General features: G+C 40.4%; 1 protein-coding gene across 1 annotated transcript; it reads left to right on the forward strand.

Annotated features, from left to right (window-relative positions):
* The first annotated feature begins 2,984 nt into the window (after nucleotides 1-2,984).
* Nucleotides 2,985-25,704, forward strand: elmo2 (engulfment and cell motility 2). Its single transcript, XM_073468619.1, has 23 exons — nucleotides 2,985-3,043; nucleotides 9,355-9,424; nucleotides 10,059-10,157; nucleotides 11,221-11,261; nucleotides 12,331-12,403; nucleotides 12,497-12,547; nucleotides 14,237-14,406; nucleotides 14,590-14,689; nucleotides 15,139-15,290; nucleotides 16,004-16,082; nucleotides 18,956-18,991; nucleotides 19,495-19,545; nucleotides 20,349-20,471; nucleotides 21,190-21,309; nucleotides 21,444-21,548; nucleotides 21,636-21,744; nucleotides 21,938-22,074; nucleotides 23,991-24,154; nucleotides 24,360-24,472; nucleotides 24,564-24,671; nucleotides 24,841-24,923; nucleotides 25,036-25,113; nucleotides 25,504-25,704. The coding sequence occupies exons 3-23, from the start codon at nucleotides 10,080-10,082 to the stop codon at nucleotides 25,702-25,704; spliced, it is 2,172 nt and encodes a 723-aa protein (XP_073324720.1). The 5' UTR covers nucleotides 2,985-3,043; nucleotides 9,355-9,424; nucleotides 10,059-10,079.
* The last annotated feature ends 276 nt before the right edge of the window (nucleotides 25,705-25,980 follow it).

Consider the following 25,980-nt stretch of genomic DNA (forward strand, 5'->3'; position numbering starts at 1 on the left):
AAGGTGCAAATACATGCGATCATCTCATTGTTTAATAGCTCAAAATTTTAGGCGCGACAGTGCAACCAATGAAAATGCTTTGTCCCATTGGACAGATTTTTGGGTGCAAGTGTGACCAACATAGTCGCACCTGGGAGAACTTCATCTTAAGATGTTGGGTTTGCATCTTATTCTTTGAGGCTTGGTAGTCAGTTATTAACTGCCCCACAGAGCAGTATACCAGTGCAATATAGCTGCTGGATTGTTTTTCTGTTGTTAAATTTTGCTGTACTTGTATAGGCTGACTCAGTGAGCCTCATGTTGGTAAAAATAATAATTTGCTGTCACAGGTTTTAACATGTGAAGGATAAACTTTATTCCTTGCCCATTTCCTACCTCTAAGAAACCTTCAGTTTACTGCCAATTTCTCAGTTGTGAACATGCATTTTTTACCTTCCCCTTTCAGGATTGTTTTGATGTAGATGTTTCTTACAGCAGGCTCAGTTTGCTGTGGCTCATTATGTCTTTGCTGAAAAAAGTGTGTTAAAGCAAAGCAACAAAGATGGGTCTGCAGTGTTGGTGTGTTCTCAGTGACGATGTAAAAAAAAAAGATCACTCCCGGCTGAATTGTGTTGCTGAACCTCTGCAGCTGTGCTCATGTATGGTCATGTGTTACAAACCTGAAACAGCTGTGATTGCTTTCTGTTGATGTCAGTTTGCCTGTGTGTCTCTGCAGTGAGGTGTACATGTCAGTAAATCAACATCATAGATAATGTCAAATGATATATTGTCACCCTCAGCTTTCCCTATATTTCTGAAGCTTTATGTCAGCTATTTTGTTTTTTGTATGAATGAAAAAAGTGGTGTGATCTCTCACATTATAAAAAAAAGGGAACTATCTGAACAGTCACTGATCTAAAATCTGTAAAAGAGCTTATAGTTCTGAAATACCATAATTTTTTTTATCGGTGAATGTCCTGAGGTGACTGGTACACTTGAAACATGGATAAACTGCAGAATGTGTCATTGACTGAAATGCATCCCATAGGTTTTGATATATGATGATTGATTTTTCTTTTTTATAAACCTGATGTAATCTAATTCTAAACTTTAACTTTCCAGAGCTGCAACTGAACTCAGTGTCTGTGCCTGTCGAACATTTGAGATTGGGTATGTCTGTGTTTGTTGATGAAACTATTGTGTCAGAAATACTATTTTTGATGTCATGCATGAGATGTAACATGGAGCTAAATACGTTGAGTTTAAGTGCAGTCGTCTGCTTGCCCCTTCACCAGCAGCCATCCCATGAGGTGAGCCAGTGTTACCTACTCAGTTGAGGCTGTGGATATTTTTCCTGTACACATGGTTTCTGTGCTCAATAAAAATGTATTGTGCCGTGATTGCAATAATATTTCACTTGTTGCTTGTGTTGTGCAGAATATAGAGCCATTTGTTGACCCTATCGTAAGGGAAACTTGATACACAATATAAAAAAGGTTAGGCAAAAGAGGTTGTTTCGGGTCAGAGGGATAAATTACTAAAGGGTTACTCCACCATGTTTACACACTAAAGTAGTGTAAAGTCTTTTGTGGCTCAAGAGGAAGCTGCATGTAATCGGATAAATCCAGTAATGTCACTCAGTGGCTACGTTGCATTGTAGGTAATGTAGACGCTAGGTTTTGAAAAGCAGTCTATTGGTCTAGCACTGGACTCGTATAACACTGTATAATGATTATTATTATGGTCATTAATTTAGTTAGCTATATTTATCAAGCTTATCTATTGATACACTGTATAAACTTTAATGTTTAAAACTTAATTTGCAGTAGGTTAGTCATATATTTATTGGAAAAGTAAAGCCTTGTATCACATTTCATTTATATCCGTTTTACATTTTACATTAATATGCGTCTTTACATACTCAGATTTTTCCATTTACAGATGATTTCTCCTGACTTTTAACGTGGTGAATGTTAATAAATATATAAACAATAAAATAAAGTTTTATATCAGAGATTTTAATTAGGTTTTTATACTTCTAAAATATTTTTATAATGTATTTTAAACATTATTTTATGTAATTATTTGAATATCTCCCCCCGTCTGGGCCACCTAGTGGCAAGGAGGCGCTAGACATATGACCATAGAGTACACTTTTAAAGGCCAACTTCACCAGTTTTACACATTTCTCTTTGTTTACAGGTCTTGAGGTGTACTACTGCACATGTGAAAAGAGTAGTAAAAAGCCTTTTGTGGCTCCAGAGGAAGCTGCATTTAATTTGATAAATTGCCTCCACTGATGCACAGTGGCTACGTTGCATTGTGGGTAATGTAGGCACCAGGTTGGAAAACTGGTTGAGCATTGCGCTGTTATAACACGCACTCATGATCGACCATTTAAAAACAAATGATCAAAATTGACAACATTACCCAAAATGCAACTTAGCCACTGAGTGACATTACTGGAGGCGAATCAGATCACCTGCAGCATCCTGTGGAGCCACAAATGGCTTTATCCTCCTTTTTTTCATGTATGTAGTAGTACTCCCCAAGACCTGTGATCACGCTTTAATGTGTCAAATGGGTGTGGCAACCCTTTTCTGGATCATTAAATATTAAGCATTTGTGCCACACATAATTTGAATTTTATTTGGTGATATTCTCAGTTTAAGATTTTCTTTTAAGGTACAAACCACTTGGGAAGAAAATAAAAATTAGACCTAGATTAAATAGTCCTCCTCAATTATGAGTTATACATCCTCTGTACAGCAGAATGCTTTTAAACCTCACTAACATACCCCCTGTCAAAGATCATGACTCACATTACTGCACCTACACAAACACTGATGTCGCATCTTCCCTTCAGTGCCAGACTGTATTTGAGGAAGATGTCAGTTTGAGTGTGAAGGATGATAGAGATGAAGGGCCTGCCTCATTTGCAGATGGTGACATTTACATCGTGTCCCGCCTACAAGGCGTGGAAACGTGTCTCCTTTCCAAAAGTGCTTCACTTGAGAGGGAGAGAGGGGGATACTGAGAGCATCATCGATGGCCCAGTCACAGGGTGAGTAACACTGAGCACCGACATTAGCAGTTAAGTAGCTTACAGTAAAAATCATACAGGCGTTTAAAGTAGAGGCAGAAAGCATCAGGACATCATCTGAACATCGGCCGAGAGAGTCGAGAGAGAGAGAGGCTGCATCCTGACTGACTGCAATGGAGGAGCAGACGGGGACTGATGACTGAATAACATTAGCCGCCTTTTGAGGAATAACGCTGCCACTGACTGTAATAGCGAGTGAGTTTGCTGTTTGGTGTCACTTTCATACAGAGATTAACGAGAGCTAATGCTGCCGCTGTTTCGTGTATCGGTAATATTACGAGTTGTGATTGATCTCGCTAAACATCACTGGGTTGCATTTATTCAGCCGTTGCTGCATCAGTCTGTGGGCTCCCCCTGGTTACAATAGCTCCAGCCTAGCCTGATCGATCACCTATAATCAGGCCTTTAAACCTTTTTATAAGTTATGTTGAGGCTCCTGGTAGAAGTATAGTGTATTGACATTGGTATGAACAGAGACTGCAGACGTCTGGGTAATAGTCATGGCAGCAAACGGTCCATCTCCTAACACGCAAGCGGATGACTGTTCATGAGACATGTTGAAAGACTGTCAATTTGTTTTAATTAAATCATTTTCTCATGATCAGTCATTTTTATTTTCCATGTTTTTTTCTCCACTGACAGAGCAGTCACCCTCTTAATAAGCATCGTGTAACCAGAGGGGGCGCCAGTCCGCATATTCAACTAGTTAGCCTAGCTAACTAGCTACTCTAAAAGTTAGACGCTTCACATGTGTGGATGTTTTATTTGAGGCGGCGCAGACAGGAGCCCCCAAACCACATTATAGGAAAAGTAAAATGGCGTCAGAAACATCCGGGTCGCGGTGTGAAGTGGTGTCGGGGACACAAGAAGAAGAAGTTGGGAGTCTTCTCAGGCTCACTGTGGGTTTCCTTTCATGCTGCTGTTGCTATGCTACCAGCGGCCCCACAGCGCGTGCGGCTAAATAAGTGAAAACCTCCCAGTGCAGCAGCCCAGTTACAGTCTAATACCAGTCTGATACCAGTCTAATACCAGTCTGATACCAGTCTAATACCAGTCTGATACCAGTCTAAGACCAGTCTGATACCAGGGAGGTGACTGGGCTACAGGGAGGAAACCAGACAAAAACAGTATCAAAGATGGAAAACAGCTCCCATCACTTCTGCAGCTGTCGTCAGTAAACATCCCTGTTCCACCCTGGCAGAGTCAAGTGAAGGAAATTTGATTTATACAGGCCAATATCACAAATTTGCCTCAAGGGGCTTTACAATCTGTACAGGACATGACACACCCAATTCAGATAAGATCACATTTTCCCAAAATCCCTTTTACAGGCAAAACTATGAAAGAAACCTGAGGGGGAGAGCATCTCTCCTCCATGATGTGCAGAAATGCAATAAATCATGTGTGTGCAGAATAGATCAACACAGTAAAATCACAGCGTGGACAATCAGGATGACAACGTTATAGATAAACTGTAAACATAAATACGAAGAGAATGGATCCAGGAGGATGTGAGACTACTTCTCCTCTCCATCATAGACAGCCAACGCAGGAAAAGCTGAGGTGTGAATGATAAAAGTGATCGTGGCTGAATTCATTCAGCTTTTTTCTCTTCAGGCTGCTGGTATCGTGCATGCTGGCTCACCGTCACACTGTCATGACTTAAAGAACAGAGCCATCATTGATATTATCACTAACACCTGTGCTTTTCCCACTAAGAAGCTGAATTACGTTGCAGTGCACACCTGGTTTCTGCTTTCTGTCCACTTGGTGTATATGTGGCTACAATGTTGGCTGTACATTTGCTATACTGAGGTAGTACCTGTTGCAAAAGTTTCCTAGTTCTCTATAGTGAAAAGTAGAAATGGTTACAGATGTCAAACAAAACTGCCGCAGCCATGTTTTACAGGATATCCCAAAAGATCGATTAAAAACATACACAACTTTAGGATAGTTTTGGGTCAGATGTTGTGATAACTGGCTTTCAAACCTAAAGAAAATGGCTTGTATGGCTTATATTCTTAATTCTCTTGTATGGTGATTTGTCATCATTTAGTAGCCTTTTTTTTTGCTCGGCTTTCAGCTCTTGACTCATCACTCATTGTGCTTAACATGTGAATTTTTCCATTAAGTTCTGTCGCGGCCTCTGTGAGCTGCAGCAGGGACCTGACAGTGTTGTGATTCCTCGCTGGCGGGTTGATACAAGTCAGATTACTTGGTGACCTTTTTTAATTTACTTCGTGCTCCCTTCAGTAGTTCTGTGAAAGTCATGAGTGAATAATGGTGGAGCTCCACTTTCATCTATTGTAGGGCTGTCAGATTTTCACTACACGTTTATCTTTGCCAAAAGACTTCACGACTTCAACGATATTATTGCGAAAGCTATAGAAAATCCGAGGAAAAAAATGCCATAAATCAAATTAATTTTATATGTAATCCAAAAAAAACCCCTCTATTCCAGCTTGTTGTTTTGTTATTTTTATGGTGGGTGCAACAAGCTTTAAGGTGCGCTATGGCCACCCACTGTGACGGGAGGGAAGATGAAAAGAATCAAAAAGATTCAAGACATGCTGGATTATTTACACAATATTGATATTTGATTTTTTAAATATCACGGTTATTGTCAATATCGGTTTAACGGACACCCCTAATCTACAAGTGTGGCATGCTTGGTGAAATAATCAGGCATTTTGATAGAAAACAGAATTTGAAGGATTTCCCGATGTTAAGGGAACTTGAAACATTTTCAAATAGCCTGTACATGAAAAACGACTGTTTAACAATAATAATAATAACAATAATTTTTGTTTAAAATGACACCAGTGCACTGAAACAGTAAACTTCACTGGGAATTTAATAATTATAAATCACCCCTAACATCTCTTTTTACAAAAAAAAAGAAGTTTTCTTATCAGCGCATATAGGACACCATGCTGATACCGATACCAATCAATATCAGCCAACTGATAAATCGATCAGGCTCTAATATGATTCAGTTAATAGATGATGAATCATAAATGTCAATAGTCCTACATACTGCACAATTATATGTGTACAGCTGGGGAAAACAACTGTGTTGCATATAGACAACAACACACTGTACCTTAACACTGCGTAACATTGTGCAAATCTTAAACTAAATATCAGTGCAGAAAAATGTAGATTTATACCAGAACTTGTGGAAAACCTTCTCAAATTATGTTTGTCTTTGTACCAGAGCAAACTTGTCCAGCAGGGCAGGCTCAGAGATCACACATTATGTGAGGTGATTGACAGTCCGCTTGAACATGCGGAGGCGGTGCCGTTTCTCGTGCAGATGGCTGGTTAGAATCTGAATTTGATTGGCAGTTTTCACTCTGTATCATTTGCAGAATCCACCTTTTATTTATTGTAGTTGATGTTAATCGCATAATAATAGATCACCCTATCTGAGTCAGTTAATCCGTCTTGATTTGTGACAAATTGTGTGAAAAATTCAGTGCAACGTCCCCGTGGTTCTAAGTCGTCAAGATAAAAAGATTCAAGCTTGGTTTATTATTCATAGTACCACAGCCTCAATTTTTATTCCAACATTGAAATGTTTTCATCACAGGGAGCCAGAGCCTGAGCCTGTCATGTCAAAAGAATAAACTTGTGTTTGAGAGCAAAATATCCTTTGTTTTCTGAGAGATCAAAGGACATCGGCATCAGACGTCAGAGCCATTGCTGATGTGAACTGGCAGGCGAACATATTTATAGAATCAAACAAACATTCAAGCTCCTTACAAATTCACTACAACACAGGTAAATATCCAGGGATGACGTCTTTCGTTCAGGCTGGCTCAGGTTGGTTTGTTTCATCCAGAATGATCAAGATGTCTTTTCAAACAAGCAGCTGTAAGCCACACAAAGTGTTTAGTATCTGAAAGTGTCCTGAATGTAAAGAGCCATTTGGAGAACGGCATTGTCTTTTTTCTTCTTTACCACCTTCTTCCAATCACCAGCAGAGTCTGTCGGACAGCTTTTTATGCTCACTTCATGTCAGAACAGAGACAAAGATGTCTTTCTGCTGCCAAAGAGCGGTCACTGCCGTTGCTCCTCTTGTTCCTCTTGTTAATCAGTGCACTCGCAGGATTTAGTGTTAAATTTGAGATAATTTGGCTTATAAAATAAGCAACGTTTCTGGGTAAATAATACTGTAGTGTGCCTTTGCAATGATGTGAATGAAACAGATGAATTAGTATAAATATGTAATCAGCATGAGAGTTTGCAGTTAAATATCAGAGCAGATGGTCAGTCCTTTATTTTCCATTTTGTTCTAATTTGTCACTATCCCTGCACAGTTTTGTGGGTATATGCTACATACAATTTATTGATGAATTCATTCCTTAAATTTAATTAAAATTGAAATGTGAATAGAGTAAGGGGACCTTGTAATAAATCTGTGGACCCTGTATTATCAAGTATGGTGATCCCGAATAGTGCTTACTTAAGGCATATACGATATCCGTATATCGGCTGATGAATCAATATTGGGAAATGTATATAATTTGCCAATTATGGGTATCAATTAATTTTATAGCCGATAAATAGAGAAGAGAATAAGTAGCCAAATTGCTTTCATTGACCTAACAAGTGCAGCATCTACACCCGCCAATGGATTAGGTGGCAGTTCTCTCTCTCTCTTCTTCTTAAGTCTCTGCTGTCTGTGCATTAAATCAGCTGATGATCAAAATGAATTATGGCCAAGTTTATCATTAGATCTCTAGAATACCAATGAAAAGCCTCGACCTGCACCAAAATACCATCAGCAACTTTACACTATCCATATTATCCATCTGTGTATCTTTATACTGCACAAATATGTGGCCAGTGTTTTCCTTTCTGAAGTGAATTCATGTATCTGGTCCGTGCATAATTATGCTGATGTCATATTTTCAATCAATGGTTAGTACAAGACGCTACAACACACTTACTGTTTCCTGTCTGCTACAATCAGAATTTACCATAAAAAAAGGCAGCCATGTTTCTGCTCCGTCACCCTGTATGTATCACAACCGGGCCTTTCTCTGTTGGAAATAAAAACATCATGGTTCAGGAGCTAATTTTAGGAGACTTTTTAGAAAGGAGGTGATGTAAGCAGTGGCTACCTGACGCTTTTGGTAGCGTTTTCATAGCCGACCAGTTTGGTGTGTACAAAACTGAACAAGTCTGTGTACTACTGAAAGAGCCTGGCACTGGTGGCATACAATTGAATTGAAGTATCCGTTCTGGATAACAGGTGCTTATCTGTGCATCAAAATGCGCACTGTTTCCTCGAACAAGATAGAATGACTGGTCCAGCTGCATTCAGATGTGCCACGGACACATCACATAGCTGATATGCATGCCAACAACACACCCAGCTGTGCCACTCCACCCAGCGCTGGCAATAATCTGCAGAAATGCAAGAAAATTGTGATACATGTTCCTCAAGGATTCTGAGAGGAGGGAGAAAGTCTACAATGTTAACAAATCTTGTTAGAAAAATTATAGTATTATAGTTGAAAAATTAACTTGTCACTGCTGTTTGGTGGACTAACAGACACATTTGTTTCCAACAGACCTCAAACATGTCTTTGGCATTTTGGTGCTGCAGTTGTTTGTTATCAGCCAACAAATACGATAAATGTGTGATGAGCAAAATAAATGCACAGACTTTACTTCACAGTTATTTAATGACAAGTCCCACAATGAAAGAGCTGTGTTTCATACTAAGTTGTGTCTTTCTAGTTCTCCACAACAGAAACACAGTTCAGCTTCTTAAATCTGTACCCGATGCAGCAAGGACCGGAACAAAGCTATTTTGGTTGGACACTTACAAGTGGAACGTCAAAAAAATTGGTTAAGAAATGTGTAACACGAAAGAAATGAAAAGATATTCTGACTGGCAATAATAATAACATTTCGAAGGCAACGAAGTGCAGCAAACCCAGAGCCTTGTAGGCAGAAGGCTTGGCCCAGTCAAGATCTGTGTGTGTGTGTGTGTGTGTGTGTGTGTGTGTGTGTGTGTGTGTGTGTGTGTGTGTGTGTGTGTGTGTGTGTGTGTGTGTGTGTGTGTGTGTGTGTGTGTGTGTGTGTGTGTGTGTGTGTGTGTGGTTTTGTAAAACAGTCATGCTTATTGATCTGTTCACTGGCAGATTGAGTTCAGAGGTGGAAAAAATGCAGGGGTGGCGCAAAACTGGATCTTTGGGGCTTTAAGGAAAACAAGGTTTTGTACTGACAATGACGGCTGTGTGGGTTTGTGTTCACAGAGGAGCTGACACAGTGGTTTAAACAGCAGAGCTGTGAGAGTGACTGACCCCCTCAACACTTCTCCATTCGGTGATGTATTACAATAAGTTCATATTATTCTGAAGTTAATCAATCAGACTGAAAACCAGAAACGCAGTGAGGGTCCAAACATTTTGACATACTGTAGGAGTGCAGAGTGATATAATAATACTCACAGTCTGAATAGGTAAGTTATCATCATTTAACATTTTAATGGCATTTAAAGGTGCAATATGTAATAATTTTAGTTTAATACATTCAAAAATGAACAAAATAAGAAGAAATGACAGTTTTGACGTAATGCCAAAGACATCTACATTAGGTACTGTATTGTATTGCAGAGATATCTTCTGTCGTTAGCATGCTAACTAGCTATCCCTTAGACACTTTGTAAACAATACCAACACTCCCCCTCAGTGCAGAGTCAGCTAATAGGAGCGCTAGCTGCATGGCTAACTGAGCTAACTAGCTCACGGCAGCTACAGTTAAAAGCAGTTCGTGGTGATTCTGGTGATATGCTGCCCCCTGTTTGTTTGGAGTATGAACTCCAGGTGACAGGTGGCCAATTCTTACATGTACTGTAGCACTTTTAAAGGTGATTCAATGTTCATATGTGTTGTGTTTTCAGTTGATTCTGATGGACAGCCGTACTAGAAGAAAAACTCATTTATTTTTTCTTCTGCAGGGTGCTACGATAAAAACAGCCATGCCGCCCCCTGCTGACATCGTGAAGGTGGCTATTGAATGGCCTGGTGCTAACGCTCAGCTTATAGAGATGGACCAGGTCTGTGTTTGCATAAAACATGATATTAAGTACATCTCCAGTTTGCCTCTAATAACCTCAACTTCTTCTAGCTGTCGGTGGCTGAACCTTCAGAGAGTAATATGATTGTTTAATGAATTATGCAGCTTTAATCTGTTTTGAATGTAGTGTAAGTACCTTAGTGGCTGCCATAATGAGTAACTCTTAATGAGTAATACAGTAGATTGCAATGAAATACAATTTAAAAACATGGCAGAGGGACTAACATTTTACAAAAGTCATAATTAATTTCTTTTATGAATAACCATAACAACTTTAAAGAATGTTAGTCTGGTTTCAAGTTCACAGCAGTGCAGAAACTCCTCTGGTAAAGGTATCAAATGACTTACTGCTACTGTTTGGAGACTCCTCAATTTAATCCTCCTCGATCTCAGTTCAACTTTTGACACAGTGGACCACTCAATTTTAATCAGCCACATGGAACAATGGGTTGGCATTAAGGGCTGAGCATTAAAATGGTTCTGCTTCTACCGCACTAACAGAAGTTTCACTGTTTTAATTGGCTAAACCCTCTCCTTTCCGTGGCATCCCCCAAGGGTCAATCCCAGGCCCCTTGTAGCTGTCTAGTCACATGCTTCTGTTGGGTCATATTATCTGAAACCGACTCCAACAAGGACGATACTTAGCTTTATGTCCCCAGTGATTCAAACAACCTGATGAATTGAGTGTTATCCTGCCTCTCACACATTAAGTGCTGGATGTCACACAACTTGCTGACACTAAAGGATTCCAAGTCTGAAATCCTGCTGATTGCCCCTGCCAGTATCACCCTTTAAACCATCTCTTGCCATCAACCTGTTTAAAACGCTGCTGCTTGGCTATTAGTTAACTCCACAAAAGGAGAACACATTTCTGCTATCCCTTTTCTCTCCACTTTTAGGATTAATGTTAAGATTTCAAGTGACCGTGTAGCCCTGCTTTCTTTTACTATTTCACCTGTGTCTCATGATTCTTAAGCACTGTAACTATGTTTTTATCTATGTTTTGATGTTGTACGTTTGCAATGTGTTTTGTCTGTTTGCAGAAAAGGCCTTTGTCCTCAATAATTCGGGAAGTATGTGATGGGTAAGCATTAGCTTTATTACCTTTAATATTTGAAGACTTTCCTGATAATTTTTAATGACTTTCTTGTTCCTTTACCAAATGATTGAATAGAGGTTTTATTTAGGTCACGTATAGGAAGCAGCTATAATTGCAGACAAACAAGAACACAATTGAAATGAATACTGAAGTGTATGTTACAGTTTGGAGAGTAAACATTTTTTCTTTGGCTTCAGCTGCAAATGATGTAAAACGTTGAAAGTGATTTCTTTGGTTATGTGTTGCCTCCAGCTGTCATTGCAAAAAAACATTTAAAGCTCTGAAAGAAGGACAGCAGCCCAACCCTTTGCTCTTTGCCATAAATCAGCAAAGAAATGTCTTAATCTCCAAACCCAGAGGAACTCTACTGACACTTTGAGTTATTGTTTATCACTCTTAATATTATTATATTCAATAAACGCCTGTTGAACTTGTTTATTTAGAGATGGCTGCGCTACCTGCTGGTTCTGTCAAAACAACAGCATGTGTAGGGAGAAGAAAGACTGCCTGTGATACCTGTTCTTACATTAAATCTACCTTGTAATAACCGTTCATAGTTGGTGCACAGTTGTGTAGACACACAGCACTCAAGGATATGATCTGACTGTTGACATCTTACATAACCATCCTCTCCTATTTTTTTTCATTTGAACCTTCTATCATTTCTCCTTTAGTCTTAAACTGTGATTTCGGGTGCTCTCTTGCTTTTGCTTCAGGGATGAATATTGCAGGATTTCATCTGGCCCGTCCACCTCGTGGCTGCATCTACCCACTGCCTCCCTTTTTCCATTTGAAACTGAAAATCCCTTGCACTTCACTGTTAACACCCACTGAATAATTCTCCTCCACAATCTCTCAGTTTTGCCACTTGTGTAAATGCTGGAGGGAGCGATCTGAGTTTCAGCAACGTTTTGTTCTTGCATACTAGAGAGTGCTGCAGTAAAACACCAAACAAAGTTTACTTTATGTCCCACTGCTTCCTCTTTAGTAGGAGTCTAACACTTTATTTATTGAATTTTTACTTCTTAACAGACTTTTTTCTCTCTGTCCTCAGCTGGTCTCTGTCCGGCTCAGAGCAGTTTGCTCTGCGTTACGCTGACGGCCCTCAGCTTTACATCACAGAGCAGGTGAGCTTCACTGTTTTCTTCCTAAGCTTGTGTCAATGGCATTGTAAATCAGTGTTGAACATGCAGAAACATTCATGTTTTCTTATCTTTTAGAGCCGTGGTGATATCAAGAACGGGACCATCCTTCGATTAGCCATTTCACCTGTGAGTCACCTTTGTTTGTTCCCGTTCACTCGAGTCTTCTCTATTTCTTCAATGACTAATTGATGTGTATTTTGGCACCTCACTCAAATTTTACTCTTATTTTGTCGTGCGTTTTGCAAATTTTTTTCTCGATAAACGCTTGTCTGCACTCGATACGAGAGCACTGCTTTTTAAAAGAATGAAATGAGTGGATTTTATACCAGCATTCTAACACACTCAGTGATAATGTATGATAATATATTCTCACTAATCCCACCCTGCCTCCAAGTGCACAGTGGGTGCACCTCACGCCTCCACCACCGAAACACCAGACGTCCTACTCAGTGCACTGTTGAACAAGATATCACAGCTTACACACTGACTGTCTAGTTCAACTTTGGCCAATCGTTTTTAAAGTAGTTGAGCTTGTCTTAACGCTGTGTGTCTATATTTCCAACAATAGAGTCCTTTATGTTTAATATTGAAGTTCTCTTTCGCTCACATTTTATAGTCATCTAAACACAGTGAAATATTTTGGATGAAGGCAGGTATAATTTGTATCATATAGGCTTCTTTAACATGTCCAGTTGAAGCCCACCTGCCATTACATAGTAAATCGTGTTATTTGTGCTTCTTTTTTTAATAGATTGTAGTCTCATCAAATTAATTCAACCAAAAATGATCCTGAAATGCAAAAGGAGAAGGAAACCCGTGTTTGGTGACAACACATAAGATAAGCTTTAAAGGTCCAATTTGTAAGACAGTTGATTATTGAGTCTCATTGCCAACCCGTCAGTGTGGGAAGAAAATATGATTCTCCCAGGTCATTCTGTCCTCATACGATAGGAGGTCAAACGTATCCTGTACAGACGTTAAAGTCTGGATAAGGATAGTGATATTCAAAGCTACTGTAGATATGTCTACAGAACAGATGTCTGAAGAACCAAGCCAAGGCAAAGCTGACTGTTTGCGTAAACTTGTAAGGAGGCCTTCGATCTATCTATGTTAGCAGACTTAGTGTCTGTGACCTATTTTCCTCCTATCCCTCATTTGGCTAGAAGTGAGAAACTCTGCATTCACCCCCCTTGCTATGTTGTTAAACAGATAACCATGTATGGGAGGGATGCTTCCTGAAGCTGTAGCTATAATTTGAGCATTTGAAGACTTGTGAGGATAATCATGGCATCCCTCTGTGCAGACAGACGTGCTGTTATTTTGCTCCTCCATGGCCATGTTTTATAAACTATCTCAGCGTAAGTCATCGGTGTCTCTGAGTCTTCTTCATCTCTCCTGAATGGTCAAGCGAGCCGAAATTCCACAACAATCAGATGCTGACGCTTTTTGTTGGTCAGTCAGACCCGCCACCTTTAACAGTTAGTGCTAGACGTATATTGGTTGGCAGATATTGTCAAGTGGTGTTTGAAAACCACATTTTAGGGATCATTGTGAATAAAAAATTATATTGAATTTATATTAATATATCGGCCAATTTATCTATATTGGAATGTTTTTACTCTGTTATTCGAGTATTGGTCGGGGTCATTTAGCTCAAAAGTACACAGAGACATTACATTAGTGTTCAAATATGTGAGTCCTAAATACAACAACAAACCGTTAGTAAGAACTTTTCCATGAGCCTTTCATAATTCAGTGAACTTGTGGGTGAGGTAAACTTATCATGAGAGAGATGTGTTATTCTCTGGCTCATAGGCCCGTGCTGCTCGTCAGCTCCTGGAGAGGATCCAATCCCATGGTATCGACGCTCGCCTGGAGGCTCTAAAGGAGCTCGCCAAGCTGTCCGCAGACCCAACCTTCGCCACAGAGTTCATCAATATGGAGGGCATCGGGACGCTGGCACGTCTGGTCGAGAGTGGCACCCAGTGAGCACTAAATGATGTTTTCTGACGGCGATGATGGTTGCAAGTTCTACACCAGGCTCATGCTGCATTGAGTGCTGTGAATGGTTAAAGCTATGCAGCTGAGGGGGAGTTTGAATCTGGTTAGGACTGTCCAGGACAGATGGTGTAAAACGGGCTGCACTAATTGCTCTTTGCTTCCTTCAGCTTCGGCGAAATGCTGGCCTTCACTCTCACCGCCTTCCTGGAGCTGATGGACCACGGCATTGTGTCCTGGGACCTTATCTCCCTCTCCTTCATCAAACAGGTACGTCCTCCATCAAAAGAACAGCTCATAATCCCACACAGTACAGTTTCACATGCAGCCCACTGGACAAATCTCTATTGTTTAAAATTTCAAGGTCCGTATTTTTTATTCTTTTATTCATAAGCTTTTATTTAATTACTTTACCTTCCTTTCTTCCTACGTACTGGAAATGAGTGGGTGCCGTTGCCTAGCTACTCCGAGCACTATGCCGAGCTCCTTCAGTGTGTATGTGACTTAGTTTTCTTCTGCAAACTTCAGCTTGGCCTTGACTGTCACTCAGGGAGAAACTTTCTGAACTTGTGGTTTTCTTTCACATTTAGATTTATTTTTTCATTAGGAGAGGGATTTAACTTTTTATGGATCACATGCTCTTGTTGGGGCGTCTCAGAAACTTTCAAGCCCACTCGAGTTGACTCAGAGTCATCTCCTCCTCTGTCCTCCTCCCCCAGATTGCAGGCTACGTGAACCAGCCAATGGTGGATGTGTCCATCCTGCAGCGCTCCCTCGCCATCCTCGAGAGTATGGTCCTCAACAGCCACAGCCTGTACCATCGAGTGGCGCAGGAGATCACCGTGGGACAGCTCATCGGGCACCTGCAAGTGTGAGCACACACACACGCACAGGGGCTTCACGCACTCTGATATGTCGGGTGGGGAGGAGGAGTGAATGAAGTAACTGCAGGAGTAAAATATTAGAAATATGCCACAGAATTTGGATCGTGGCGCTGTTTTAAAGAGAGTTTAGGATGCTTAGATGAGATGGTGTTATTCTATATTTTTCGTATTGTCAACAAATCCCATGAAAAACCCAAACCAACAATGTGTTAGTCCACCTCTCAAAACTTTCCTGCTTCGCTATCCTGCTTGTGGCTCTCAGCCCAAAGCCCATTGGCTCCTGAAGATGTAAATCTTTAAAATAAGAGTCACATGCACATTTCATGTACATTTTTACTGAAGTAAATAGTGCTGAAGAACAAGCTGTATTTGGTGTGGTTACTCAGGCGATTCTTGTCAGGAGGATCAATTCATTGTTGGTTTTGGTCTTTTTATGGTCGTGAAAATAAAGCTAATATTTCTTTAAATTCTCAGTATACTAGTTTAACTGCTTTAAAAACAAAATTAAGAATAACAGGCCAGTTTGAGTCTCATTAAAAACTGTAAGTGTGAAAGAATGTCTTTTAAAAATTGTTTGACATTGCTGAAATTTAGATGGATTGTTATGTAGCATAGTTGCCTGTAGTTTAAACTTTGTATGGAGAGACTTGTGGAGCACGAGGCTTCTAACTGGTTGTTACATTGCTTGGTATCCCTTCAGGTCAAACCAGGAGATCCAAACCTACGCCATCGCCCTCATCAATGCTCTTTTCCTGAAGGCACCAGAGGACAGGCGGCAGGTCAGTGCACAGCAATAGAGAAAAGGACTAAATACACAAAACAGATAGACATAACTAGAATACTAATAATGTTCCATCCTCACGTTACACTCTAATAAAAGCCACCCATGGATAATAAACTGACATTTATTCATGATAGTCGTGTGTCTTTGGGTGTCAGAGAGCTGCAGATATTGCCTCACCCTGGCTGCAGCGTTAGGTTAGTTACTAAAGCTAATCCCGTGAATAGGCGTCTGTCTGCCAGCTGTCATGTTGTGGATTCTGTCACCACTGCAATGACACACTCACTCAAAATAGTGCTCGCTTTCCTTTGAAGTTCGCACATTGGTTATGCTGCAGTTATTTCAGCATCGCTCAGCGAGGTAGACGAGCCTCCCAGCTGTAACTAAGGGATGACTTGATTATTAAGGATTTATTTGCAGGCTTATTTCAGTGAAAGGTGCTCATTTCTAATTGTCTCAAGGATCAGACACGATGCCAGCTGGTGGTACTGGATATCATGTATCATCATAATGTGCTTATGATGGAGAGCAGAGTGTGAAAATATGACATCTTGGCATTGTTAGCAGCGTAGGCAGGATTTAACAAATGCGGCATGAAAAATCATTCAGGTAGGTTCAAATATGCTAAATTACGACAGCAAGTTCAGTTTGATTGGACGTAGCCAAACAGAAACATCTTCAAACGGATGCATTCTGAGCCTGAAATGTCTTTGCAGCACAGCCAAATGCTCAGAAACTAAAGGAGCGAGCACGTCTTTGGATATCTGTCCAGTGTGTTACTCATCACTGTCATAACGGCTCATTTTGCTCGACTCACCCTGCAGTGATAACTTCAATCCCAGCTCAAATGCTGCACCGGCTCACTGTTTCATCCTGTGTCATTCGCTGTTTTGTCCTGTGTGAGTTTGTGTGGGTGTCACGTTTATAATGACGGGTCTCCATGTTGGATATTTCAGTTAATGCCTCAAGTTAAATGATGAGTTACTGACAGTGTATATATTTAGTTTTGACCACAGAAAAACAGAACACTTGTTTTGTATCACACACAGCGCTAGTATTTACCTGAGAAGTCATTTCTAATAGCTGTGGAGGATGTCTGTGATCCTAATCTGCCATGTCCATAATTCCCACGAATGTTACCTGCCATATAACACATAGGTCATATGATAATTAGTCCTGCGTGAACCGTCACCTCATGTGATTTAGGGTTTTATTTCTTTTTAAACATCTGTTTTCTGTCGTCAGCCAACAGAGCAAGTAAGAAATTTGATCACAGCTCACAAAATGTTTTACAGCAGTCAACAGTTGTCATGTAAGAGCAGTTATATTGACGTTTAAAAGTGATGACAGAGAAAGTTATGAGCAACAAAAGGTTTTCAAAGTACAGTACCGCCACAATCTAATTGTGCTGCAAATGTCAATTTATGCTTGTAACACATGCAGAAAGTTCACAAATCAACTCTAAGCTATATTAATAATGTGGCTGCTTCACATCTGAAATGTTGATGTTACACGGCACTGGTTGCAGGGGGGTAATCGCAAATAGTGAATGCAGCTCATGTTGGATGATTCTTTTAATAATTCGTCTGAACAATTTGATCAAATGTTTTGTGGTTATCACTTAAATTTGGCCAAATATCACAAGACAACAACATCAAGTTGACGAGGCAGTGACATATCAGGCTGATTGTAAATCACTTTACATTGAATTTAGGGTAAATTGAAACTGAAAATGTTTATACAGTAATAGACTTCAGTTACACTTCATTTGACAGGTCCGCAAGTTTCATGTTAAGTATGTGCTAATTACCAAGTAACATATTGAAAATATCTTCGAAATTATGCCCTAGTTACCACAATAATTACCATAAGATTTATTGAAAATTACCCATAAATTAAGCAAGAATTTACTGCGGATGTATCAAAGAAACTACAAGTCATCTATAAAGAGCATGTTAGAAAACAGCAGAATATTATTATTAAATGATACTGGTAACATTTTCAATACATTTTGAGGTAATTATTGAAATGGGTTCCTCAGATCATCAGAAGGGTCCTCAATCGGTTTTAAAGTAATGAAAGAGAGTGTGTGTGAAGGCGGAGGGCTGAAAGACACAATGAGAAGAAGAGGTGTATTATTTACCTTTTTTTCTGTGAGTTATTACATTTCCTTTCTTTGGGCCATCTGATGTACTGCATGTTCCAACAGTTGTCCTTGAACATGCATTCATCTCCTGCTGCTGTCATTGACCACTGGAGGGCGAACTGAGTCAGTTCTTTTGATATAAATACAGCAGAGGGACACAGTACACACTGTACTGCTGAACTGATTATGAACAGCACTGAAACTCCAGATCATTGAGTGCATCAGAGTGAAGTTAATCTTTTAAATGTAGATATACGGATATTTTCACACAGTTTTTTTTATAGTTTTTGGAAAGTTATTGTTTTGATGTCTATCTTGTTAATGGATAGGATTTTTTTTGCAGTGAAAAAACTCTTTTACAGATCCCGTTTTCTAGATAAGGCAGCTTCCAGGACACCACAGTGATTTTCATACATGAATGGTGGTTAAAATATCAACTTTTCCTCTGTGGGTTGATGAAATTTCACAGTTCTTTGTAAAATGCTTTCAAACCCAGATGAATAAACCAATAAATGCGTAGTCGTCTGACACGTTATGTGATGTTTTAAAACAGTTATATGTCGTGACCACTTAAAGTCTGTATTTGACTGTTGTTTCATGTTCTTATTCCGTCCTTATTGCATGCTGTGCCGGTGATGTATCCCTGTATCTCATTGTCCGTGTGTGCACTCTCTGTTTCCATTGCTGTTACACCCACGTCCCTCCTCCCTCCCTTCAACCTGTAGGAGGAGTATACTAACCCGCTGGAGCAGCACCTCACTGTGAGTACACATCCCTCAGCATCCCATACCGTCCTCTTCACCCCACAGTCCTCCTCCTCCCATCCTTCGCTCTCTCGCTCTTTCTGTGCCACCGCATAATCCACGCAAATATAAGATAGAACCGTAGCTCGCTGCAGCAGCAGGCAGACTGTGTTGACAGATTGACAGGAGTTAGAGCGTGTCGTCACGTCTTACAGAAAGTGTGAAGGGCACAAAGTCAGAAATCTAAACCAGAGCCGCAAATGTAGACTAAAACTACCATTTGAATGTAGGTTGAATCAAGTAAAGTCTCTTCTGTGTAGTAAAGCATCTTCCCTTCATCTATTGTGTCTAGAGTAGCCCCTTTTTTGGTCTCCCTCGGGAGAAATTGTCTTGTCTTAGGCAACAGTATCACTCCCAGATCTACATACACACCAAGAATATTGCACGACTCCCCTCTCCAAAATATTTCCTGACTACTACATTGAGATTTTGCACATATGTATCTTTTTATTTCTCCTCAGGAAATGGCAAGCACTTTGGCTCAGAAACACCTGCGATCCATCATCCTCAATGTGAGTATCGAGTCTGAACTGCAGAAGTATTTCTGGAGTTTTCAGCTGCACATCGTAGTTAACGCTCTGCTCTGCTGGCTATTAGCTGTGAAATATCCAGGTATGAGCAGCAGTTGAAACTAGTTGCTATTAAAACATCTGAAAACTTTCTCTATACATAAATATTTATGTTGGACTGTCCTCTGTGGGAGTTTGGTGGCTGTCAGAAGCTGGAAGTTTCATCCCAGGGACCAGCAGTTCAGGAGGTGGAAAGATTTACTCAGAGAGCTGTGACACAGAACCGGCATATGTGATATGGCTCAAGTTCCGCGAAGTGGAACGAAATCTTGCTCTGAAAATGATTCCTTTTGCCACCGACTCTTCTGAAAGTGGCTGACTGACTGAAAGGGCTGCAAGTGTCGGCCGCAGTCCTGCTTCCTGGAGCGAGGAAACATGGTGAACAGCTGCAGCATTGTGTGCTCTGACTCTGTGTTCTGTTAACGAGACCTGGTTGCCTGTCGGACTCTCACAGTGGGTTTCATGATGCTACATTGTTTGTATTTGTCATTATATTTGCCTTGTTTGGTTGCCATTGATAATTGCAACAAACACATGCAGGATATGCCGTCCATAAAGCCAAGTAGCATTGGCAGCTTTCTGTCTTCAGGTGATTTTCCAAATATTACAATCGTTAGTTCCCCCGTCAGTGGAGAAGAACAATTTATTTGACATTTTCATTTTTTTTGTTTTTTTGTTTTGTGTGTCAATATTTGATGTTGCCAATATAGAGGCTTTGCTCCTAACTCTGCACTCTTCTTTTCCAGCATGTTATTAGAGGAAATCGACCAATCAAAGCAGAGATGGCGCATCAGCTTTACGTGCTGCAGGTACTGACCTTCAACCTTTTGGAAGAACGAATGATGACCAAAATGGATCCGAATGACCAGGTAAAGATATAGATTAACGTATTATCTGTTTGGCAGGTCATTAGCACATGTATTTTCATTATTTATTAGTCAGCTGATTATTTTCACAAATGATCGAATAATTGTTTAGTCAATAAAATGTCAAAGTGTAAAAAATGTTCATCGCAATTTCCCAGAGCCCAAAGTGTCATCTTTTAAAGTGCTTCTTTTGTCCAACAAACTGTCCAAAACCCCAAAACTTACTGTCATGAATGAAAGAAAAACAGTAAATCCTTTCATTTAAGAGGCTGGAATCAGCAAACGTTTAACCTTTGAGTCATCTATGGCATGTTCAGTGATGTTTAATAATCTGTGACCTCAAATGCTGTAATAATCAGAGACCTTATTTATGTTGGGTTTAAGTGTAAAAAGTGGGATAGAAAATTCAAATTTTCTTGCTTGTTCTCATCAGTGTCTACAGTGTAGATGTGACTTTTTGCACCTCCATGCACAAAGTGAACTTACTGTATCTCACACAATATAAAAGTGGAAAAAGTTATTTAGACATGTACATAAAGTAACTTCTGATCTGATTTTCCTGAGATTATATTTTTTTATTTTGAATAAAGTCAGAAATCACAGTCTGCCATTTGTTGACCGCTGATTCATCCAAACCTTCGAAGTGTTCTTCATTGTTTTGCTGCTGTAATGTTTAAAGTGTCACTATTTATTGATAACATGTTTGCTTGCTGTGGTTCAGGCTCAGAGAGACATCATCTTTGAGCTGCGCAGGATTGCTTTCGATGGAGAAAATGACCCCACTGGTACAGAAAAGAGAAAGGCCATGTACACCAAGGACTATAAGATGCTGGGCTTCACTGTGAGTCTCCACTGTACATCTCAGTTTCCTCTGTAACAATTGTAAAATCAGCTGTATAAGTAGACATAAATAGAATTTTTTTTTTAAGCTGTTATGTTCTCTCCCAGCTAATGTCATTTCTGTTTTAAATGCAGAACCATGTGAATCCAGCCATGGACTTCACCCAGACTCCTCCGGGGATGCTGGCTTTGGACAACATGCTGTACCTCGCCAAGGTTCACCAGGACACGTACATCAGGGTTCGTTTTTGCTTCAGGCACGACGTTGCTCATCTCACAGGGGTGGAAAAATTAGTCACACCTAACATGTCGTCTCACTCATGACAGATCGTCCTGGAGAACAGCAGCCGCGAGGACAAGCACGAATGTCCCTTCGGCCGCTGCGCCATCGAACTCACTCGAATGTTGTGTGAGATACTCCAGGTTGGAGAACTGCGTAAGTAGATCCGTGTCTGACAAGAGGTGTAGCTGTTGTGCGTTTATACATAAAATGTCTTAAAAAGCCATCAGAAATTGTGGTATGACACTTAATACTCCAGCCAAGGATAATGTGTGTGAGAGAGAGAGGAAACATATGCCTCATACTGATTTTCTCTTCTTTCATTTTTGAAATATTTTCTTTTGTGCAGCTAATGAGGGCTGCAACGACTACCACCCCATGTTCTTCACTCATGACCGGGCATGGGAGGAGTTCTTCTGTGTCTGCATCCAGCTGCTTAATAAAACCTGGAAGGAGATGAGGGCCACAGCCGAGGACTTCAATAAGGTCCGAGTCGAGATTAAAGCACTCACTTTATATTCATCTGCATGCTTACATTCCCTGCTTCGACCCAACTCCCATTGTGTGCTTGCCACCTAAGCAGACTTTACAGATATTTATTTAACATCGATGGATACGACACCCTTTACAAAGTAGAATTAAACTTGTTTCTCTCTTTTAGAAATCAAAAAGAGGTGAAATTGGGACAATATGCTGATTTTTTTTTTTGGCAGCATCAAAGGAAGCAGCCAAAAACCAAAAGTGCTGACTGAATGAATGAACTGCATAAATAATAGTTTTAATCAAACATATTGCTCTAAGAGCCAAACAGCCAAATATAGGAACCATGCTGCTTTAAAGTTATTTGAAATCTTTCATTAAAATGTGAATACACATGACCAATTCATAAAAGAGAGCTGGGATTAGATGCTCAAAATCTAATCCAAGCTCTCTTTTATGAATGCAGCTGAAAGTGCATAGGGTATTTGGAGATCTCCTCACTTTGACAAAATATTGTACCTGTTAAAAATGTTAGCATGCTGACGTTAGCATTTAGCTCAGTGCACCTCACAGAGGCCCTAGCACGGTGGCTTCCGTTAGCAAGGTGGCTACTGCTAGCATGATTTAGGAAATTTATACTATCGGCTATTTATCAGTATTGGTAGAATTCTAGTGGATAAATAGAGTCGAAAATCTGAAGCAAAATTGCTCTTATTGACCTAACAAGTGCAGCATTTACAAACTCTGATACAGTAGGTGCAGGTATGCACCTTGACAAGTTGGTTTGCGATCCATCAATAAACACAGAGGAGAAGAAGAAGAAGAAGAAGAAGAAGAAGAAGAGGCGGTGCAACCCATTGTGCTCATGATAAACTGCTGCTGAGAGAGCTACATGTTGTTAACATGTTGACGCTGGTGTGGACGTTTAAAGACAAAAAATCTTATTAGAGGTGCTAAATATTGAATCATTCATCTTTGCTCACTACATCTTAGCCTTTCTTACTCTCAGGTGTGCACAAACTACAGGTTGATACTTATTTATGAATACAAAAACGTGAAGTTTTCAGTTATCCTATCAGTATCAACCATGAGAAGCAGGTAATTATTGGTTATCGTACTGGCTGAAAAAAATCCATGTCATGCATCCCTAGTGATTTTTATTCTCATTAGAATAAAACTTTGTTATTTTTACTTTTGTCGGACATTTATACAGGTTAAAATTCATCAGTTTCTATAAAAAGCCAGAGTCTGACTGTCAGACGACTCTGACACTTTATAAGTACTTTATGTGATAAGTAAACACTAACAGAGGCGATGGAAGATGAAACATTCAACTTGTTAATTAGTTTAAATGAAAAACACTTTCAGTGTTTACAGTGGCTGATCCTCATCGCTATGTAAACACCATCCTTCAGTCAAGGTTTGCTCAGCATGAATGTGAGTCATATCAGGCTTAACATTTAAAGTCATTTAAGAGACGACTGCAGCTGCATTGTTCTGCTGTGTGACTGAGCAGCCCGTTGAAGTAGACAGCTAAAAGGTTTTTTGTTTGTTAAATAATATATGACAATTATATTCTTAATGCTGTCTATTTCAATTCAGTGTTTTGTCTGGATGATCACATTTAAATACATTTCCACTCATACTGACATTTATTGTTAGAGAATACCTGGGACCATGTAGTATATTTAAAATATTCATGCCTTTAGTTGGGGAAAGATGTCTGTCAGCAGAACGAGTCTCTGAATGGGAAAATAATGGCTCCGTGAATTCCAGCTGTAACAATATGTGACAGTAATATCTCTGCCAATTGCCAACAGTTTAGGGATTTTGGCATGTTTTTATTCCACCTTTCCTCACTCATTCGGTGCATATGTGTGTGTGTGTGTGTGTGTGTGCATGCGTGCTTAAACCCCGACCAGGTGATGCAGGTGGTGCGTGAGCAGATCACCAGGGCTCTGGCAATGAAGCCATCATCTTTAGACCAGCTGAAGAATAAACTGCGAGGCCTCAACTATTCAGAGATTCTGCGCCTGCGGCAGTCTGAGCGAATGAGCCAGGACGACTTCCAGTCTCCACCAATCATGTCAGTGTGTGTCTGCACTACCTCTAATTGTGCTGTTAGAGTTTTAACCTGTCCATTTCTAGACTTAGTAACTTTTTCTTAGCAACAGATTATGTTTGTTGCTGCAAAATGAATCTCAAATCCCAACCCTTCTCTGTTTTCATAATAGTAAATTGTACACAATTGTGTGTGTGTCCCTATCGCTAATGCGCTGTTTGTGCTGCAGTGAGCTGCGGGAGAGAATTCAGCCCGAGATCTTGGAACTCATCAAGCAACAGAGACTCAACCGACTGTGTGAGGGAAGCTGCTTCCGTAAACTGGGGAACCGCCGAAGGCAAGGTACATACAGTATCGATACAATCCCTTTTTTTTTCTACAAGATCGCCGTTGATTATGAGCTAAACATGGTGTTCTCTGCCTGTTTTTACAGAGAAGTTTTGGTTCTGCAGACTCTCACTGAATCACAAAGTGCTGCACTATGGAGACCTTGATGAGTCACCTCAGGGTGAAGTGCCTTTTGAGCTACTCAGTGACAAGAGTAAGATATTCTGCAACCTTTATTTCTCCAAGTGGTGCCACGTCCCAGCTAATAACTGTTTCATAACACACGTTGAAACATTCACTAGCAGAAGGTGCTGTTTGTGTCAGTAGGCTGACCTTAATAAACTTCTCAAATTATGAAGTTGTTTCTTTTCTATTCCTCCTAGTCCCCGTCTCTGATATCAAGTCTGTGGTGACCGGGAAGGACTGCCCTCATATGAAAGAAAAAAGTGCTCTGAAACAAAACAAGGTAATATCATTTTCATTTGTTTTTTATTGTCATTCCACTCACACGGCTGCTCTTTTATTCTTTACTGCCTCTGAGTGTAGCAACACTGTGTTGTTTGTCCCGTTTCTCTCAGGAGGTGCTGGAGTTAGCCTTCTCTGTCCTCTATGATCCTGATGAGACACTCAATTTTGTTGCGCCCAATAAGTACGAGGTAAGTACAGCGACACAGCTGCACTATTCATTCAGTCGTTCAGCTCATTGTTTTAGTTTTCTCACTGTTTTGGCTCAGCCTTTAACTATGCACCCAGCTGCACCAGGTGGCTGTTTTTAGCTAAAAACCCACATTCCTCTCCTCAGTGTTTTCAGCTTGTTTCTGCTGCCCCCCAGTGGCTAAAGTTATTCATGTGAGCTTGTGACCAACAACAAAAGACAATTCATGTGTTTGATATTTGCATGAATCTGGACGTCCAAATCAACAATATGACCTACAACTTGTTACAGTGACTGACTGTTTTGATGCACTACTCTCAGCCTTCATGTGTATTCTTTGTGTGTGTGTGTGTGTGTGTGTGTGTGTGTCTGCGTGATGTTTTTGGAGCAGTATTGCATCTGGACTGACGGGCTGTGTGCGCTGCTGGGCAGAGAGATGGGCAGTGACCTGACGCGCAGTGACCTAGATACTCTCATCAGCATGGAGATGAAGCTCCGCCTCCTTGACCTTGAGAACATCACCATCCCAGAAGCCCCGCCCCCGGTGCCGAAGGAGCCTAGCTCGTACAACTTCACCTACAACTACAGCTGAGATGTGTGTTTGAGTGTGTGTGTGTTGGTAATGCATGTGTGTGTTTGTGAAGGATGAGTATTCCTCGATCTTTTGATGAGTTTAGCCGCAGATGTGTGCACCAGAAAAGGTTACTTTGGATTTCTTTATTTACTTTTCAGAGCCCTGGAGACTTCTCTCCATCCGTGTTTGTGATGCTGTATTGTTCGTCAATCAGGACTAATGTGTTTATAGCTCCACAGGGAGCTCTGAGGGTAAGGGTCCACTACAGAGCAGTGCACCTGGAGCTGGTAGAGA

This window comes from Pagrus major, chromosome 6, assembly GCF_040436345.1.
Source record: "Pagrus major chromosome 6, Pma_NU_1.0".
Taxonomy (NCBI): domain Eukaryota; kingdom Metazoa; phylum Chordata; class Actinopteri; order Spariformes; family Sparidae; genus Pagrus; species Pagrus major.